At 48.5% G+C, this 20,658-nt stretch overlaps 1 protein-coding gene across 1 annotated transcript in view; it reads right to left on the reverse strand.

Annotated features, from left to right (window-relative positions):
* ilf2 (interleukin enhancer binding factor 2) overlaps positions 1 to 16,504 on the reverse strand; it is a 44,354-nt gene extending 27,850 nt beyond the window's left edge. Inside the window, 4 exon segments of the mRNA XM_055631566.1 lie at positions 1,848 to 1,952; positions 12,214 to 12,256; positions 13,968 to 14,024; positions 16,372 to 16,504. Coding sequence (XP_055487541.1) covers positions 1,848 to 1,952; positions 12,214 to 12,256; positions 13,968 to 14,024; positions 16,372 to 16,376 — 210 coding nt within the window. The 5' untranslated portion in view covers positions 16,377 to 16,504.
* Positions 16,505 to 20,658: the final 4,154 nt, after the last annotated feature.

Below are 20,658 nucleotides of genomic sequence, written 5' to 3' on the forward strand. Positions count from 1 at the left end.
GAACAATCTTCCTGCATCTAGCCTGTTAAGAATTTTGTAAGTTTCTATAAGATATCCTCTCAATCTCCTAAATTCTAGAGAGTATAAACCAAGTCTATCCTGTCTTTCTTCAGACAGTCCTGACAAGGAATTCTGGTGTTCTCTGCACTCCCTCTTGGCAACTTTGTTTCCTCAGTGTGTTGGAGACCTGATAGCACGGAATACTCCAGGTGTGGTCTCATCAAAAGTACAACTGCAGTTATGCGTACTATTTTCGTGATATTTATTTGAGTTTTTTTTATATTTTACCTTGTATGTATCGTTAGCTTTTAGAAATGTTTGAATGGTGCACTGACTGGCTGACATTTTTAAATTTCGTTGTAGATGGTTCATGTTACAATGACAATAAAGAAACTATTCTAAATGCTGGTGGAACTCAGCGGGTGAGGCAGCGTCTATGGAGAGAAGGAATTGGTGCGTTTCGGGTCGAGACCCTTCTTCAGAGCGGGAGGTCGTGACAATAGACAATAGGTGCAGGAGTAGGCCATTCGGCCCTTCGAGCCAGCACCGCCATTCAATGTCAGCTGAGGGAGCGGGACAAGGAGAGATGCTGCCTAAAGGGGCGGTCCCACTGCGGCGACCTAATTGGCAAGTTTAGAAGAGTTTGAAAAAAAAGTGTCACGTTGAAGACCTCCTTCAACTATGTTGAAGACCTCCTTCAACTATGACTAGAAGACTAGCTTTGGGAAAATTGGACACCGAATAGTGGAGAGTGAAGGCGACCTCCTTCGACCATGTTGAAGACTATCTACGACTACCTTCGATTACCTACGACTAACATACCGACCTACTACGACCTACTTCGACTAAACCTACGAGTAACAAAATAATTAAAAAATCAATTTTTTTTTCTTCCATGGCGACCTTTTTTTTTTAACTCGCGGGCATTTTTCAGCTGGGAAAATACTAGCTGAGGCCTCGAGTGTGCGGGGACTACTCTCGAGCATGAAGGAGAGTTACAAAGACCTCCTAGGACCTCGTGTCGACAATGCTGCGAGTATGAGTCAAGGGCAAACTCTTCTGAACTCGCGGATTAGGTCGCCACAGTGGGACACAGCCCCTTTACAGTACTAGAGACCCTGGTTCGATCGTGATTACGGAATTTCTACCTTCTCCCCGTGACCTGCGTGGGTTTTTCTCAGAGATCATCGGGGAAAATAAACTAAACTGAAAGGGGAGGTGCTTGGGCGTGGAGCGGGAGGTCGTGACAATAGACAATAGGTGCAGGAGAGGCCATTCGGCCCTTCGAGCCAGCACCGCCATTCAATGTGATCATCCCCAATTAGTACCCCGTTCCTGCCATCTCCCCATATCCCCTGACTCCGCTATCTTTAAGAGCCCTATCTAGTTCTCTCTTGAAAGCATCCAGAGAACCGGCCTCCACCGCCCTCTGAGGCAGAGAATTCCACAGACTCACCACTCTCTGTGAGAAAAGATGTTTCCTCGTCTCCGTTCTAAATGGCTTACCCCTTATTCTGGTTCTGGCCTCCCCCAACAGCGGCAACATGTTTCCTGCCTCTAGTGTGTCCAAGCCCTTAACAATCTTATATGTTTCAATGAGTGTCCAAGGAAGGCAATGGCCAGCAGCAGATTGGGGCTCGCCTGGAAGGGGCACCGCTTATAAGAGCCGAAGGGCCGAATGGCCTACTCCTGCACCTAATTTCTATGTTTCTAAGAACTAGAGCGCGGTCTGGACTTGTGAAAATGGCGCCAGGCTTTCTCTTGCACGTGGGCTCAGTGTACTATTTCTGTACCCTTTTCTCATCGGGGATGTGGCAAAAGCCTCCGAAGAACATAATCATCCTCACCTGTTCCGCAGGAGTAGGGGACAGATCTTGGTTTCGCTTGAGCAAGGCCTCACTCAAAGTGGTTTCATCTGGTGCTGGCTTCACCCTGGGGAAAGCCATCTCGCACTGCAAAGGAACACAAGGCCGTGAACGGCAAGAGAAAATCTTAGGCGTACGATTAAAGGAATGGCTGCTCGTTGCTTTGTTTATAAAGTTTAGAGATACACCGAGTCCGCGCTGACCAACAATCACCCATACTCTAGTCCAGGGCCACATCCGGCCCGCCACGAGGTTTTATCCGGCCCGCAACAAGGTCTTAACACGTTCCATGCAGGGGGTTATTTAGCGGGTTCATTGGTAGCGCGGGAACTTACACGTCAGTTTGCCGTGGGATATCAAGTTGAGGGTTTGTGTGCAGCTGCTGACGGGGAACTGTCGATGGCCCCAGGGAGACGGTGAAGATCGGCGATAGCAGTGGCCCCAGTGAGTGAGTGAGTGTGAGAGTGAGTGTGTGCGTGTGAGATTGTGACTGAGTGTGAGCGAGTGTGATTGTGATTGTGAGCTTGCGAGTGTGTGATTGTGAGTGAGTGTGTGAGTGTGTGTGAGTGAGTGTTGTGTGAGCGCGCGTGTGAGTAAGTGTGTATGCGTGATTGTGAGTTTGCGAGTGTGTGATTGTGAGTGAGTGAGTGTGTGAGTGAGTGTGAGTGTGTGTGTGTGTGATTGTGAGTGAGTGTGTGAGTGATTGTGAGTGTGCGAGCGAGTGTGCGTGTGTGAGTGTGTGTGAGTGAGTGTGTGTGAGTGCGGGTGTGAGATTGTGAGTGAGTGTGAGCGAGTGTGATTGTGAGTGAGCGAGCGCGTGTGAGTGTGTGTGAGAGTGTGTGTGAGTGTTGTGTGTGTGTCAGTGAGTGTGTGTGTGTGTGTGAGTGTGTGTGTGTGTGTGTGTGTGTGTGTGTGTGTGTGTGTGTGTGAGTGTGTGTGTGTGCGAGTGAGTGTGTGTGTGAGTGAGTGTGAGTGTTGTGTGTGGGGATTGTGAGTGGTGGGAGCGAGTGTGAGTGTGTTGTGTGTGAGTGAGAGTGTGCGAGTGAGAGTGTGTGTGAGTAAGTGTGAGTGTTGTGTGTGTGTCAGTGAGTGAGTGTGCGAGTGAGTGTGTGTGAGTGTGTGTGTGTTGTGTGTGATTGTGAGTGTGTGTGTGTGTGAGTGAGTGTGAGAGTGTGTGTGTGTGTGAGTGTTGTGTGTGATTGTGCGAGCGAGTGAGAGTGTGTGAGTGTGTGTGTGTGAGAGTGAGTGTGTGTGAGTGTGTGAGTGTGAGTGTGTGTGTGAGTGAGTGTGTGTGTGTGTGTGTCAGTGAGTGTGTGTGTGTGTGTGTGTGAGAGTGAGTGTGAGTGTTGTGTGTGTGTCAGTGAGTGTGTGTGTGTGTGTGTGTGTGAGTGCGTGTACGGCCCTGCAAAATTGCGCCAAATATAGAACATGCCCCTCATGCTGAAAGGTTTGGAGGCCCCTGCTCTCGTTCAATGTTATCCCAGTTTGACATCCTACGCACCAGGGGCAACGTACAGAAGCCAATGGTCCTTCCAACCAGCACACCTTTGGCATGTGGTGGGAACGGCTTGGTGACATTGCAGCGAGCTCCCTGCACAACACTAACTCCAGCATAGGGTGATCTTCTGAGGACCGTGCCTTGGGTTGCACGGTGCACTTTGGTTTTTCACCGTTATGGTCACCACGGTTACTCGGTATGACCACGATTAATTGAATGTATTTTTGATTTTCAGATATTATCTGCGTGTTGATGGGCGCTGTGAAGCTGTAGCAAGAATTTCTTCCCCATGCGGTATGAACATTGACCTCTCTAATTTCAGGTAGTCCCTTTTCTCTCCTCCCCTTCTCAGCTCTCCCTCAGCCCACTGGCCCAAACTCTTCCTTTCTTCTTCCTGTCCCCCCCCACATCAGTCTGAAGAAGGGTTTTGGCCCGAAACGTCGCCTATTTCCTTCGCTCCATAGATGCTGCCTCACCCGCTGAGTTTCTCCGCCATTTTTGTCTACCATTAATATTAGTGAGTCCATTTCTGTGGCTTTGATTTTCCAGCATCTGCAGTTCCTTCTTAAGCAAGAATTTAATTGTTCTGCTGTCGTTATTTGCAACACTTGAACATTCCCCACACTTGAATCGGGAGGGAACTAAACTGTGAGGCTCATAGATGAACGTTATCAAGATCAATAGATTAAGGAAACGGGGAGGAAATTGGCCGGTGTTTACTGTTATGAAACGCAAGTTAATCCACTGAGTCCAGAGTCAATTGAATTCTTGTTAAATAACGCAAGGACAAGCTGTCGAATGAACCTCAGCTACAGTGTCCATGCATCATTGAACAGCCTGGCACAGAGACACAGAGAGAGACAGAGAGAGAGAGAGAGACAGAGAGAGAGAGAGAGAGAGAGACAGACAGACAGAGAGACAGAGAGAGACAGACAGAGAGACAGACAGAGGGAGAGACAGACAGACAGAGACAGAGACAGAGAGAGAGAGAGAGACAGAGAGAGAGACAGACAGACAGGGAGAGAGAGACAGAGAGAGAGAGAGACAGGGAGAGAGAGAGACAGAGAGAGAGAGAGAGAGAGAGAGAGACAGAGAGAGAGAGAGAGAGAGAGAGAGAGAGAGAGAGAGAGAGACAGACAGTGAGAGAGACAGACAGTGAGAGAGACAGACAGAGAGAGACAGAGAGAGAGAGAGAGAGAGAGAGAGAGAGAGACAGACAGAGAGAGACAGAGACAGACAGACAGTGAGAGAGAGAGAGAGACAGAGAGACAGAGACAGACAGACAGACAGAGACAGACAGAGACAGACAGACAGAGAGGGAGACACAGACAGAGAGACACAGACAGAGAGAGTCACAGACAGAGAGACAGACAGAGACAGACAGTGAGACAGAGAGAGCTCCATTATGTCCCATATCTCTCTAAACAGTTCATGTCCATGTACCTGTCCAAGTAGCTATTACAAAGTGGTTATTGCACCTGCCTCTGGCAGCTCAATTAAATAGCCATCCACAAATGAAAATTTTAATAATGTATGATTGATGTACATTAAAAGTTTTTACTATAATATGTAACTATATTTTACCATAACACGTTTGCTTCTAATAAAAATATTATTTAAAAAAAAAAGGAAGCTAAGGAGTTATGGAATAAACACTGGAAGATCCAGTGAAGTAAGTCAGTTGTTTGAGGTCGGTAATGAGTAAAGGCAACAGTGGCATGATATAGGGATACCTAAATAATATATCAGCTAATAATCTCACAAAATAGCCTTTTGATAAAATGCATTGATGTTGATGGATCTAAATTAGATTTTCCCTCAATAAATTCCATCTTCCCCATGCCCATCATCATCTGAGCAAAAAGGTTGCCCCTCTGTGTTCTTTTTAAATCTTTCCCCCTCTCACAGAAAATAGACATCCTCCATAGAAATTAGGTGCAGGAGTAGGCCATTGGCCCTTCGAGCCTGCACCGCCATTCAATATGATCGACCCTGATCATCCAACTCAGTACTCCCGTACCTGCCTTCTGCTTTACACCCCCTGAGACACCTTAGACCTCACAAGGACCCACATCTACCTCCCTCTTAAATATAGCCAATGAAGTGGCCTCAACTACCCTCTGTGGCAGAGAGTTCCAGAGATTCACCACTCTCTGCGTGAAAAAAGTTCTTCTCATCTCGGTTTTAAAGGATTTCCCCTTTATCCTTAAGCTGTGACCCCTTGTCCTGGACTTCCCTAACATCGGGAACAATCTTCCTGCATCTAGCCTGTCCAACCCCTTAAGAATTTTGTAAGTTGCTATAAGATCCCCTCTCAATCTTCTAAATTCTAGAGAGTATAAACCAAGTCTATCCAGACTTTCTTCATAAGACAGTCCTGACATCCCAGGAATCAGTCTGGTGAACCGTCTCTGCACTCCCTCTATGGCAATAATGTCCTTCCTCAGATTTGGAGACCTAAACTGTACGCAATCCTCCAGGTGTGGTCTCACCAAAACCCTGTACACATGCAGTAGAACCTCTTGTACAGGGTCTTGGTGAGACCACACCTGGAGTATTGCGTACTACGTCCTCTATAGATGCTCTCAGATTCTTGATGGCCGTACTCTGGGTAAAAGACTATGCATTCAACCTCACGACCCTCATGCACTCCGAGGAATTAAGTCCGAAACAAAACGTGTAGGAAGGAACTGCAGATTCTGATTTACACCGAAGACAGACACAAAATGCTGGAGTAACTCAGCAGGTCAGGCAGCATCTCTGGAGAGAAAGAATGGGTGACCTTTCGGGTCGAGACCCTTCTTTCCGCTGACTGAATAGCAAGTAAATAAAAGCTTTTCACTGTATAAATAACAAGAAACTATACAAAACAAATTGAGATGCTGCCTGTCCCACTGAGTTACAAATGCTCCGGCATTTTGTACCTATCTAAAAAAAAGCCAGTAGACAAAAATGCTGGAGGAACTCAGCGCGTGAGGCAGCATCTACGGAGCGAAGGAATAGATCATGGTCTCGACCTGAAACATTGCCTACTCCTTCTCTCCATAGATTCTGCCTCACCCGCTGAGTTACTCCAGCATTTTTGCCTACCTTCGATTTTTCCAGCACATGTAATTCTTTGTTAAAAAAAAATGCTGGAATACTTTGCCAATCAGACAGCATCCACGGAAACCAGACGCATTTCAGATTACAATAGACAATAAGTGCAGGAGTAGGCCATGCAGTCCTTCGAGCCAGCACCGCAACGTACATTTCTGATAGTTAGTTGTTGACCTGAAATGTCCCCAGATGCTGACTTCTGTGGACAGCACTACCAGCATGTTGAGCCTTGATTTCAGACCCCACAAAGTCTACATTAGGTTCAGTGCCAGGAAGCAAAACGGATAGACTGGTTGATATGGTTTTTTCATAAGAGAGCGCTGCTCCCCAGCGGGTTTTTGAAGGAGTCAGCGCACAGCTAGCTGATTTTCCTGACATGCTTGGAAGATTTTAAACTGTAGGAAGCGTGATTAAAATGGCCACCGGAGGCAAAGACTGGCAAGAACCGCAAACTTAAGAAATTTGACAGCACAGGAGACTGTACGGTTCGTCGCACCCACGTCCACTGAAACGCAGCTGTCGAAACTAATCTCACATTAAAGCTACAGGTTGCCAGAATGTATAATTGAACAAAGGGCAAGGGACACGGGTAACTAGGTGGGCTAGATATTCTGTGGAGAAATCAAGATGTATTCCAGGGCACGTTGACAGAAGGCACAGGTTGGGAAGTTGATTAAGACTTTAATCAGCTGAGGCATGGAATATGAGAGCAGGGAGATTGCAAAGAGTACAAACTGAGTGTTTAAGAGAGCGAGTTAGATTTAGCTCTTTAAGAAGGAACTGCAGATGCTGGAAAATCAAAGGTACACAAAAATGCTGGAGGAACTCAGCGGGTGCAGCAGCATCTATGGAGTGAAAGAGATAGGCAACGTTTCTTTGCAGAACGTTGCAGAAACTTTGCCTATCTCCTTAGCTCCATAGATGCTTGAGGGGGGATCTTATAGAAACGTACAAAATTCTTAAAGGGTTGGACAGGCTAGATGCAGGAAGATTGTTCCCGATGTTGGGGAAGTCCAGAACGAGGGGTCACAGTTTCAGGATAAGGGGGAAATCTTTTAGGACCGAGATGAGGAAAACATTTTTCACACAGAGAGTGGTGAATCTGTGGAATTCTCTGCCACAGAAGGTAGTTGAGGCCACAGTTCATTGGTTATATTTAAGAGGGAGTTAGATGTGGCCCTTGTGGCTAAAGGGATCAGGGGGTATGGAGAGAAGGCAGGGATGGGATACTGAGTTGGATGATCAGCCATGATCATATTGAATGGCGGTGCAGGCTCGTAGAGCCGAATGGCCTACTCCTGCACCTATTTTCTATGTTTCTATGCTGCTGCACCCGAGTTTCTCCAGCATTTTTGTGTACCTTAGATTCAGCTGTTATTGCTAACGGAATCAGGGGATATGGGGAGAAGGCAGGAACGGGGTACTGATTGTGGATGATCAGCCATTGTAGTGTATTTTGGGTACTTGGAACTGACTCAAAAGAACTCTCAGATACAGGAGTAAACTAGCAAGCTTCTTTATTGCAGGACACCACCATGAGTCTCGCTAGCGCATGCGTCCCCTTGCACAAGACATAACATATGCTAATTACATTATATACATTACACTGCTCCCCCTTTAACTTGGAGGCAGGTAACACCATTTACATTACAGCCATGATCACATTGAATGGCGGTGCTGGCTGGAAGGGTCGAATGGCCTACTCCTGCAGCTACTTTCTATGTTTCTAAAATGGTAGTTAGACCCCAGGCAAGATTGTGTCTGCAGTCCAATATGGTAGTTAGACCCCATGCAAGATTGTGTCTGCAGTCCAATACAATACAATACAAAGCACTTTATTTGTCCCCGAGGGGAAACTCAGATGTCCCTGCAGCACACTAATAAAAATACAACATAGCATTCAAGAAGTTTAACATTAGAACATAAAAACATCCCCCCACAATGGTTCCCACTGTGGGGGAAGGCACAAAGTCCAGTCCCCATCCTCTTGTCCACCCAAAGTCGGGACTATGAGGCCTCCACAGTCGCCGCCACGGGGGCCCGATGTTCCCGGCCGTTCTCGCCGGGTGATGGTAGGAGAACCCTCAGCTGCTTGGGGTGCCAGGAACGGCCGCCCTTCTACCGGAGACCAACGGCTTCCAAGCCAACAGACCGCGCCGAACGGAGCCCCACACACTGGCGATCTCGGCGAGAGATCCCAGGCTCCGAGATGTAAGTTCAGCGCCGCAGCTGGCCGCTCCACAGAACCCCGGCTCCACGATGTTACTATCGGCGGTCCCAGCATACTGGAGTTCCAGCGCGGCGACCCAGACAAGGCATCGCCCGCTCCGCAATAGCGCTCCAGCGCCGCGCCGCCGCCAAAGCCGAGGCTCCGGCCAGGTCCCCTCAGGAAACGTCGCTCCAGGACCCGCTGGTAGGCCGCGAGGACAGGTCGAAGGTGCTGCTCGGAGGAAGGCAGCCTCTCCGACCAGGTAGGGACTTGAAAAGCAGTTTCCCCCTCCCCCCCCCCCCCCCACACATAAAAGATTAGACCCCCCAACTAAACACTTTAACGTACTAAAAATAATAAAAAGAAGTGAAAGAAAACGGACAGCTGCAGGATAGGCGCCGTTCAGGACAGCGCCCCCACCAATTCCTGGCCATGTTACAGGATTGAACTGAAAAAGCAACACTGTGCCAGTCTAAGGTTGACTTGCTGCCAGGATGCAGAGTCTAAGCAGGGGTTGCAGGCTCTGGCAGAGTGGGTCAGGAGGAGAACGGTCGGGCAGCTTGGTGGGTCATTTGGTAAAGTCATACGGTCAGATACCATAGACAATAGACAATAGGTGCAGGAGTAGGCCATTCGGCCCTTCGAGCCAGCACCGCCATTCAATGTGATCATCCCCAATCAGTACCCCGTTCCTGCCGTCTCCCCATATCCCCTGATTCCGCTATTTTTAAGAGCCCTATCTAGCTCTCTCTTGAAAGCATCCAGAGAATCCGCCTCCACCACCCTCTGAGGCAGAGAATTCCACAAACTCATCACTCTCTGTGAGAAAACATGTTTCCTCGTCTCCGTTCTAAATGGCTTACTCCTTATTCTTAAACTGTGGCCCCTGGTTCTGGACTCCCTCCCAACATCGGGAACGTGTTTCCGGCCTCTAGCGTGTCCAAACCCGTAACAATCTTATACGTTTCAAATGTTTTTTTCATTCACGGACCCAACAGACTGCTCAACATTGACATCACAAGCAAACTCGACATAAAAGCAGTCTCCACCTCAAGCACAATGCGACAAGACTGAACAACAAGCCGAGGCACCAGGGTCAAGATGTATATTCAACGCACTGAAAAGATATGCTGACATTTGCATAATATCTTCCTGAACATCAAAACATTTCAAAAGTGTTTCATGTTAATGAGACCAATTTTGAAATTCACTGACACTCACTGCGCTGTGAATGAGATAATGTCTTAAACAGTTTATTTACATGTTAATTAGTGGCTCAGACACCGCCATTCCATTTCCCAGTGAGGTCATTTTGTCTTTCACTGTGTTTCTGAGTAATGGAACAGACAGCAGCCGTTTCATGTCATCTTGAGCTTGTCACTTCGATAGCACACCTTAAGATAATTTGGGCGGGCAAGGTGGCGCAGCGGGTAGAGCTGCTGCCTCACAGCGCCGGAGACCCGGGTTCCATCCTGACCACGAGCGCTGTCTGTACGGAGTTTCTACGTTCTCCCCGTGACCTGCGTGGGTTTTCTCCAGGATCTCCGATTTCCTCCCACACTCCAAAGACGTACCGGTTTGTAGGCTGGTTACACAAAAAAGCTGGAGAAACTCAGCGGGTGCAGCAGCATCTATGGAGCGAAGGAAATAGGCAACGTTTCGGGCCGAAACCCTTCTTCAGAAGAAGGGTTTCGGCCCGAAACGTTGCCTATTTCCTTCGCTCCATAGATGCTGCTGCACCCGCTGAGTTTCTCCAGCTTTTTTGTGTAACCTTCGATTCTCCAGCATCTGCAGTTCCCTCTTAAACCCGGTTTGTAGGCTAATTGGCTTATAACCATATAACAATTACAGCATGGAAACAGGGCATCTCGGCCCTTCTAGTCCGTGCAGAACACTTACTCTCACCTCGTCCCATCTACCTGCGCTCAGACCATAACCCTCCATTCCTTTCCCGTCCATATACCTATCCAATTTATTTTTAAATGACAAAAACAAACCTGCCTCCACCACTTCCACTGGAAGCTCATTCCACACAGCTACTACTCTCTGAGTAAAGAAGTTCCCCCTCATGTTGCCCCTAAACTTTTGTCCCTTAACTCTCAAATCATGTCCTCTTGTTTGAATCTTCCCTACTCTCAATGGAAAAAAACTTATCCACGTCAACTCTGTCTATCCCTCTCATAATTTTAAAGACCTCGGTGCAATAGTAATTTAAAATATAAATGGTACCAGGATCTGGAAACGGGGGGTATAAAATAAATAATTAAAAAAACAAAACACAATAGAGCGATTGTTTTTTCTTTTCTTTCTAGGGTCTTATTTCCTTTCTTTACTTCCTTCTCTAACTTTTTCCCTAAGGGGCTTTCTTTTAGAAACATAGAAATTAGGTGCAGGAGTAGAGGCCATTCGGCCCTTCGAGCCTGCACCGCCATTCAATATGATCATGGCTGATCATCCAACTCAGTATCCCGTACCTTCCTTCTCTCCATACCCTCTGATCCCCTTAGCCACATCTAACTCCCTCTTAAATATAGCCAATGAACTGGACTACCCTCTGCGGCAGAGAGTTCCAGAGATTCACCACTCTCTGTGTGAAAAAAGTTCTTCTCATCTCGTTTTTTAAAGGATTTCCCCCTTATCCTTAAGCTGTGACCCCTTGTCCTGGACTTCCCCAACATCGGGAGCAATCTTCCTGCATCTAGCCTGTCCAACCCCTTAAGAATTTTGTAAGTTTCTATAAGATCCCCTCTCAATCTCCTAAATTCTAGAGAGTATAAACCAAGTCTATCCAGTCTTTCTTCATAAGACAGTCCTGACATCCCAGGAATCAGTCTGGTGAACCTTCCCAACACTTTCCTGCACCTTCACGATTCTTGCTCACTTTCCTTATTTCTTTTAATTTTCTCTTTTTTAAAGCTCGAAAAACGAAGTGGTACAACAAATGTAATAAGATATATCTGTTGTGTATTATTGTAATTTACTGTACTTCTAATTAAAAGACCTCTATCAAGTCCCCCCTTAACCTTCTGCGCTCCAAAGAATAAAGACCTATCTTGTTCAACCTTTCTTTGTAACTTAGGTGCTGAAACCCAGGCCACATTCTAGTAAATCTCCTCTGTTAAACTGCAAGTTGTCCCCAGTGTGTGTAGGATAGTTCTAGTGTAGGCGGTGACCTCTGGACTCAGTGGGCCGAAGGGCTTGTTTCCACATTATTCTCTATAGACGACTTCACTTCCAATGCAGACTGGAAATGACGGCACTCTCGAAGCGAGGGAAGGCATGCGTATACAATGATGAGGCGAACGTCCCCAAAGTGGTCGCTATGCGCACCAAAGAGGACAAGTGAGAGCCGCTGCCTCACAGCACCAATGACTGGGGTTCCACCCAAACCAGAGGTGCTGCCTCTGTGGAGTTGGCACGTTCTCTCTGCGACCACGTGTGTTTCCCACGCAAGGAATGAGGTAATGCTATAAGATGGCCGCCCACAGAATGCAATGCCCAACCAATATAAACACCTTAAAGATGAATGAATTGTGACTTACCACATAGAAGTCAAACGGGATGTGAGGGACGAAAGGTCTGAACCTGTTGGTGTAAGGAAACAAAACGTTTCAAGTTAGTAAGGGCGGCAAGGTGGCGCAGCGGTAGAGTTGCTGCCTTATAGCCCTGTCCCACGGTACGAGTCCATTCCAAGAGCTCTCCCGAGTTAAAAAAAAACAAAAAAACTCGTGGTAAGCACGGAGAATGAACGTAGCGGGTACGTCGGAGCTTGGGGACGTCTCTTAGCTCTAACGCCAGGTACTCGAGAAGATTTGCGAAGATTTTTCAACATGATGAAAAAGGTCCACGAGAGCCCCGAGTACCGACGAGTGGCCATTACTGTAAATCTCCGAGTTCGAATCGGGGCAAACTCGGGAGAATTGCGGGGTCGAAGAGCTCCTGGAGCGGGGCCTGACATCACCGCCCCGCGCGGCTGGAATGGCCGCGGACTCTACGAGCGCACACCGGGGGCTCCAACACCAAGACCCGGTGTGCGACCTCGCACCACCCGGCGTGGCTTTAATGGCCGCGGGACAATCGCCATCGCCAGCCGGGGGCTATGACTTTGACTCTGACACCAGGGGGGGGGAGAGTGCAGTGGAGAGATAAGTTTATTTGGCCTCCATCACAGCTATTGTGATGGATGTTTATGTAAAATGTAATTATGTTGTGTCTTGGGTCTATTTGTGTGTAATGTATGGCTGCAGAAACGGCATTTCGTTTGGACCTCCAGGGGTCCAAATGACAATTAAATTGACTCTCTCTCTCTCTCTCTCTCTGACTCTCAGAACACTTGAAAGACTTTAAGACTTTTGCCTTCCATCACAGTGAGGAGGTGTCTGGTGAACTCACTGTGGTGGATGTTACATTTGTGTTTATTGTGTGTCTTTGTTATTTTTATTATATGTATGACTGCGAGACACGAAATTTCATTCAGACGAATGACAACAAAGGAGACTTTGACTTTGAATCAACTCGTACCGTTTTACAGTGCTTACAGTTCCAGAGACCCGAGTTCGATCCTGACTGCTGTTTGGAGTATTACATTGTACCCGTGACCTGCGTGGGTTTTCTCCAGGTGCTCTGGTTTCCTCCCACACTCCAAAGACGTACAGGTTTGTAGGTTAATTGGCTTGGTATAAAAATGTACAACAGTCATGTGTGTAGGATGGTGTTGGGTGTGCGGGGATCGCTGGTCGGTAGGGCAAAGTAAAGATCCTATAGCAAGCAAGATAGATCACTCGACGAAAAAGACGTAGTGCGGTCATGGGCAGATTCATGGATAATTTTCAGCCCCAATTCCATAACCGGCTTCCGTCTCCGCACCAAAGATCCCACAGGGAAAAGATACTAAGATGCATTTCGTTGTCTCTGTACTGTACACTGACAATGACAATTAAAATTGAATCTGAATCTAGTGCGGAGACGGAAGCCGGTTACAGAAACACCCGGGTGAAGATAAAAGTTATTTGGGAAAAATCTTCTCCTCATTTTCAGAATTATAATTTATTAACACAAACTGTTCCCCCGCAACGTTGATTACACTGCGAGTCGGGTTACGGAAATGGATTAAAGCAAAGGCCCGCATTCCGCTCCATTGTGTACTACAAGTCAGCCCATTGCATTTAGCAGGAGTGGTCTACCTATAGGATCTTTGGGTCAAAGGGCCTGTTTCCGCGTTGTATCTCTACACTAAATAAAATCTGGATTCCAAATGTACAGAAACTTGACCAAACTCATCTCTGGCGACACGTACCCTCCTACTGGTCCGCCCCTGGACCCAAAACGCCCACGACCACGTCCTCTGTCACCCCTGCAATGGAAAGAACATGAATGTGCGGTTAAAATAAATTCATTACTCTATAGAAAAGAACAAACAAACAATCACAGAGGAATAACTTTAAGGTGAAGATAAGAAACAAAAAGCTAGAGACGTCCCAACCCGAAATGTCACCCTTTCCTTCTCTCCAGAGACGCTGCCTGTCCCGCTGAGTAACTCCAGCATTTTTGTGTCTAACTTCGGTTTAAACCAGCGTCTGCTAAAACAGTTCTGTACATTTCATACCCGAGGGTCGGGAGGTGAAGGGTGCAGAGAAAATCAGATGTGATAGACGGCACAGTCAGTCATAGCCACGTCCCCCTCCCTTATCATCTGTGCATTAATTGCCTCATATTGTGTTTTGAATTGTATTCTGTCTTTACTTTGTGTACTAGCCATGTCTCTACTATTTATTTAATTCCCCTTACATGTTTTCCCTCTACCTGCTAAATTTTTGTACGGTGTCCTTGAGACTCTTGAAAGGTGCCCATAAATAAAATTTATTATTATTATTATTATTATAAAGAGATGCTCCATCCCCTCTGAAGAAGGGGTTCGGCCCAAAACGTTGCACATTTCCTTCGCTCAATAGATGCTGCTGCACCCGCTGAGTTTCTCCAGCACTTTTGTCTACCTTCGATTTTCCAGCATCTGCAGTTCCTTCTTGAACATACTCCATCCCCTTTGATCTCTTTACTTCACACCGCACCCTTCCATATGTTTCGTTTCCCTCTCCCCCTGACTCTCAGTCTGGTGAAGGGTCTTGATCAGAAACATCACCCATCCCTTCTCTCCAGAGATGCTGCCTGTCCTGCGGAGTTACTCCAGCTTTCTGCGTCTATCCTGGATGGGACAGGTTTGGAGGGATATGGGCCAAATGTGGGCAAGTGGGACTAGTGTAGCATGTTGGCCGGTGTGGGCAAGTTGGGCCAAAGGGGGAATACTGCAGATATTTATGAGTCCTCAAAAGATGAACTATAGCGAGGTAAAACACACACAAACTGTCTTATACACCTTGCCACTTGAAACAATGAAGATATAGACACAGCTGGAGTAACTCAGCGGGATGGGCAGAAACTCTGGAGAGAAGGAATGGTTGATGTTTCGGGTCGAGAGATCTTTGCAGGAAAAACATATAAAATTATTAAGGGATTGGACAGGCTAGATGCAGGAACAATGTTCCCGGTGTTGGGGGAGTCCAGAACCAGGGGTTCTGAACAAGGGATAGGCCATTTAGGACTGAGTTGAGGAAACATTTTCCACCCAGAGAGATGTGAATCTAGAATTCTCTGTGGAGGCCGAGGTTTTCAAGAGAGTTAATTTAGCTCTTGGGGCTAACGGAATCAAGGGATATGGAGAGAAAGCAGGAACGGGGTACTGATTGTGGATGATCAGCCATGATCATATTGAATGGCGGTGCAGGCTGGAAGGGCGGAATGGCCTACTCCTGCACCTACTTTCGAGAGAGAGGTAGAGATATATATATATACATATAGAGAGAGAGATAGAGAGGGCAGGGGGAGATATATATATACATATAGAGAGAGAGAGAGATAGAGAGGCAGGGGGGAGAGAGTGAGAGGGGGGGAGAGTGAGAGGGGGGGTTAGAGATGGGGTAGTAGAGAGAGAGGGGGAGGGAGGTAGAGATGGGGGAGAGAGAGGTGGGGGAAGAGAGGGAGGGGGGGGGGGGGTGGGGGGAGGGAGGTGGGGGGGGGGAGGGAGGGGGGGGGGGGGAGAGAGGGAGAGAGAGGGGGAAAGGGGAGGGAGAGAGAGAGAGGGGGGGAGGAGAGAGGGGAGGGTAGCAGTAAACCAGCATGTACATGTGTAGAATTCAATTCAATTCAACTTTATTGTCAATGCACAAATACGAGTAGTTACAACCAAAGAACATATAGCAGAGCTATAGGATCTTTGGTTACAACGAAATGCAGTTTAGCGTCCGGTCATAGTGCAAGATAGTAGAAATATAAATACTGGTTAAACAATGTGTGAACTGTGGATGAATTAAACTGGTGCATAGGCAAATAAATGTATACAAATGGGAGAGTATAAAAGATAGCTAGATAGAAGGAACTACAGATGCCGGTTTAAACCGAAGACAGACACAAAATGCTGGAGTAACTCAGCGGGACGGGCAGCGTCTGTGGAGGGAGGGAACGGGTGGAGATGCTTCTACTTCAGTGTTTGTGGGACATGAGGGCAACTAGGCCTCAGGCTTCAGCACCGGTCTCTGTCTCCACCCCGCGCCCACACTCGACGACCGCCCGCCTTATTCCCACCCCCGCCCGGCCTAACGTCCCGCCCGGCAACTTTCCCTCACCGCGCGCTGGGTTTTTTTTACCTCATGTTTTATCCGCGCTCGCCGGAGATTATTTTTCCCCTCAAGAGAGACCGAGAGACAAAGGAGTGAGGACCGAGCGCCGCCGCCACCGCCACCGCCACCGCGCTCCAACGCCGCCTGCGATTGGCTGCCGTGGAGCGGCTCTGCGGGGCAACGTCGCCGTGCGTGGCGTCACTGTGCGTGGCTCTGCGGGGCAACGTCGCCATGCGTGGCGTCACTGTGCGTGGCTCTGCGGGGGCAACGTCGCCGTGCGCGGCTCGCCGTGCGCGGCTTGCGGGGTGACGTTTGGGGGGCGTGGCGTCACTGTGCGTGGCTCTGCGGGGCAACGTCGCCGTGCGTGGCTCTGCGGGGTGACGTTAGAGGGGCGTGGCGTCACTGTGCGTGGCTCAGCGGGCCAACGTCGCTGTGCGTGGCGTCACTGTGCGTGGCTCTGCGGGGCAACGTCGCCGTGCGTGGCTCTGCGGGGTGACGTTTGGGGGGCGTGGCGTCACTGTGCGTGGCTCTGCGGGGTGACGTTCGGAGGGCGGGGTTCTGCCGGGTGACGTTAGGGGGCGTGGCTCTACTGGGCAACGTCGCCGTGCGCGGCTCTGCGGGGTGACGTTTGGGGGGCGTGGCGTGACTGTACGGGGCTCTGCGGGGCAACGTCGCCGTACGTGGCTCTGCGGGGCAACGTCGCCGTGCGTGGCTCTGCGGGGCAACGTCGCCGTACGTGGCTCTGCGGGGCAACGTCGCCGTGCGTGGCTCTGCGGGGCAACGTCGCCGTGCGTGGCTCTGCGGGGCAACGTCGCCGTACGTGGCTCTGCGGGGCAACGTCGCCGTGCGTGGCTCTGCGGGGTGACGTAAGGAGGGCGTGCGTGGCTCTGCGGGTGGAGCAGTCCAGATCCAAGATGGCGGCGCCCACACTGGTGCTGATCTTCAGCGGGAAGAGAAAGACGGGGAAAGACTTCATCACGGACTCCATCCGCGACAGGTCGGCGGGGGAGAGGGGAGAGAGAGAGAGGGGGAGAGAAAAACGAAAGGAGACGGGAAGAAACGAATGAAAGGGAGGGAAAGGAGAGGAGTACAGGGTCTTGGTGAGACCACACCTGGAGTGTTGCGTACAGTTTTGGTCTCCAAATCTGAGGAAGGACATTATTGCCATAGAGGGAGTGCAGAGACGGTTCACCAGACTGATTCCTGGGATGGCAGGACTGTCTTATGAAGAAAGACTGGATAGACTTGGTTTATACGCTCTAGATTTTAGGAGATTGAGAGGGGATCTTATAGAAACTTACCAAAATTCTTAAGGGGTTGGACAGGCTAGATGCAGGAAGATTGTTCCCGATGTTAGGGAAGTCCAGGACAAGGGGTCACAGCTTAAGGATAAGGGGGAAATCCTTTAAAACCGAGATGCGAAGAACTTTTTTCACACAGAGAGTGGTGAATCTCTGGAACTCTCTGCCACAGAGGGTAGTTGAGGCCAGTTCATTGGCTATATTTAAGAGGGAGTTAGATGTGGCCCTTGTGGCTAAGGGGATCAGGGGGTATGGAGAGAAGGCAGGTACGGGATACTGAGTTGGATGATCAGCCATGATCATATTGAATGGCAGTGCAGGCTCGAAGGGCCGAATGGCCTACTCCTGCACCTAATTTCTATGTTTCTATGTTTCTGTGAGTGTAGACAGAAAATGTTGGCGTGGCTCAGCGGGACAGGCAGCATCTGTGGAGAGAAGGAATGGGCGACGTTTCGGGTCGAGACCCTTCTTCAGGTCGTGAGTCAGGCGTGAGGGAGGCACAGAGATAAGGATGGGTGAGGTGTGAACACAGGACAAAGGGAATGGCCTCTGCTGTGGGAAGAAGGAACTTCAGGCACTGGTTAACTAAAAAAGAAAGACACAGAGTGCTGGAGTAACTCAGCGGGTCAGGCAGCATCTGTGGAGAAAAACGATGGGTGACCTTTTGGGGCCAGGACTGAAAGTCCATCGAGGGGATCTATCTATCGCAGTTGTTGCCTCAAAAAGGCTGGCAGCATCATCAAGGACCCACACACCATCCTGGCCACGCACTCATCTCTCCGATGCCTTCAGGTAGAAGGTACAGGAGTCTGAAATCTGGTACATTCAAGTTCAGGAATAGCTACTTCCCCACAGACATCAGACTATTAAACACAACATCAAGCAAACTCTGAACTATGGCTGAAACGTTGCCTATTTCCTTCGCTCCGTAGATGCTGCTGCACCCGCTGAGTTTCTCCAGCAGTTTTGTCTACCTTCGATTTTCCAGCATCTGCAGTTCCTTCTTAAAAACTCTGAGCTATAACAGCCTTAAGACAAGTCAAGTCAAGTTTATTTGTCACATACACATATGAGATGTGCAGTGTGTGTATGTGACAAATAAACTTGACTTGACTTGACCTGAGGCTGTTATAGCTCAGAGTTTTTAAGAAGGAACTGCAGTTCTATTGCACTTTATCTGTTTATTTATGTGTGTAAATATATTTTCTACGGTATATGGACACACTTATCTGTTCTGTATTTATGCTTACAATATTCTGTTGTGCTGCAGCAAGCAAGAATTTCATTGTCCTATCTGGGACACATGACGATAAACTCTCTTGGAGGTTAGAAAAGGCCGGAACAATGTAGGGCCGGCAGCAGATGACCAAGGAAGGGTGGAGCCCACAATGGCCCATTGTTGGCTAGGGAAGAGATGATAACAAATGAAACAAGGATGTCAAGTCAAGAGAGTTTATTGTCATGTGTCCCAGATAGGACAATGAAATTCTTACTTGCTGCAGCACAACGGAGTATTGTAAGCACAAATACAGAACAGTTCAGTTCAATATACACTGTGGAAATAGTAGGATGACTAGGGTGGGGGATGGAGGGAGGGAGGGAATGCAGGGATTACTTGAAATCAACATTCATACCACTGATGAAGACAAAATGCTGGAGTAACTCAGCGGGTGAGGCAACATCTCTGGAGAGAAGGAATGGGCGACGTTTCGGGTCGAGACCCTCCTTCAGGCTTCTTCAACCCAAAACGTCGCCCATTCCTTTTCTCCCCGCCTCACCAAATGAGTTACTCCAGCATTTTGTGCCTATCCATCCATTTGATTTAAACCAGCATCTGCAGTTCTTTCTTAAAGTCCCGTCCCTCTTGGCAATTTTTTCATTTCAAAATCCAGCGGCGACAAAACAAATGTCGCGACACTTGAAAAAACACCTCGCGTCGTACGTCATCACTACGCAAATCTTTCGGTGACCTGATAACGTCAGTCAATGATGCCGGCAGTCGCCGAAAAAATCGCCAAGCGGGACAGGCCCTTTACACTTTCTTCCATTTACTCCATCTACACCTCACGCTGCCTCGGCAAGGCCAGCAGCATTATCAAGGACCAGTCTGACACACGGTCACTCCCTCTTCTCTCCTCTATCACCAGGCAAGAGGTGCAGACAGTTCAAAATACCTCCTCCGGATTCAGGGACAGTTTTTTCCCCATCTGTTACATAGAAACATAGACAATAGGTGCAGGAGTAGAGGCCACTCGGCCCTTCGAGCCTGCACCGCCATTCAGTATGATCATCCAACTCAGTATCCTGTTCCTGCCTTCTCTCCATACCCCCTGATCCTTTAAGCCACAAGGGCCACATCTGACTAACTCCCTCTTCAATATAGCCAATGAACTGGCCTCAACTACCCTCGGTGGCAGAGAGTTCATATATTTCACACTCGCTGTGTGAAAGAAGTTTACATCATGTACCAGACAACTGAACCGTTCTCCTCACCATCGGGAGAGCGTTCCTGGAATAGAGAGAAAAGGAGAAGAAACAAAAAAGAAAAAAAGAAAAAAAAACTTGGAAAAGACCGCCCGCGCTCCCTCCACCTCATTGGAACCTTTGGATTGTATCTTTTAATCGGTCTGGGCTGCGCCCCTACTTCTCTGCATTTTGTTGCGCATTTGTGTGGAGCTGTTCCCAAACATTGTGCTGTTGAGTCCATCCCGATAAACTGCTTTCCGGCGGCGCATCTGTATAATTTGGTGATCGCGGTTTCGGGGGTGCGCCGAACTTCCTAAGCCTTCTTAGTGAAGTTGAGGCGTTGGATGTAGCTTCAGTGTGGGTGGTCCAGCAGAAGTATTTTGTGATATTTGCATCTCTTCTTCAACGCTGTTATTGTATACTTGTGTGTGTTTTGACCCAAAGTCGTCCTACCGCTCCTCCTCCCTTCCGTCGCTCGGCCCACTCCTCCTCCCCCCATCCCTACCTTCTCTCGCCTCCCCCTACCCTCCGTCCTTCCCTCCCCACT

Source organism: Leucoraja erinacea, unplaced genomic scaffold, assembly GCF_028641065.1.
Source record: "Leucoraja erinacea ecotype New England unplaced genomic scaffold, Leri_hhj_1 Leri_805S, whole genome shotgun sequence".
Lineage (NCBI taxonomy): Eukaryota > Metazoa > Chordata > Chondrichthyes > Rajiformes > Rajidae > Leucoraja > Leucoraja erinaceus.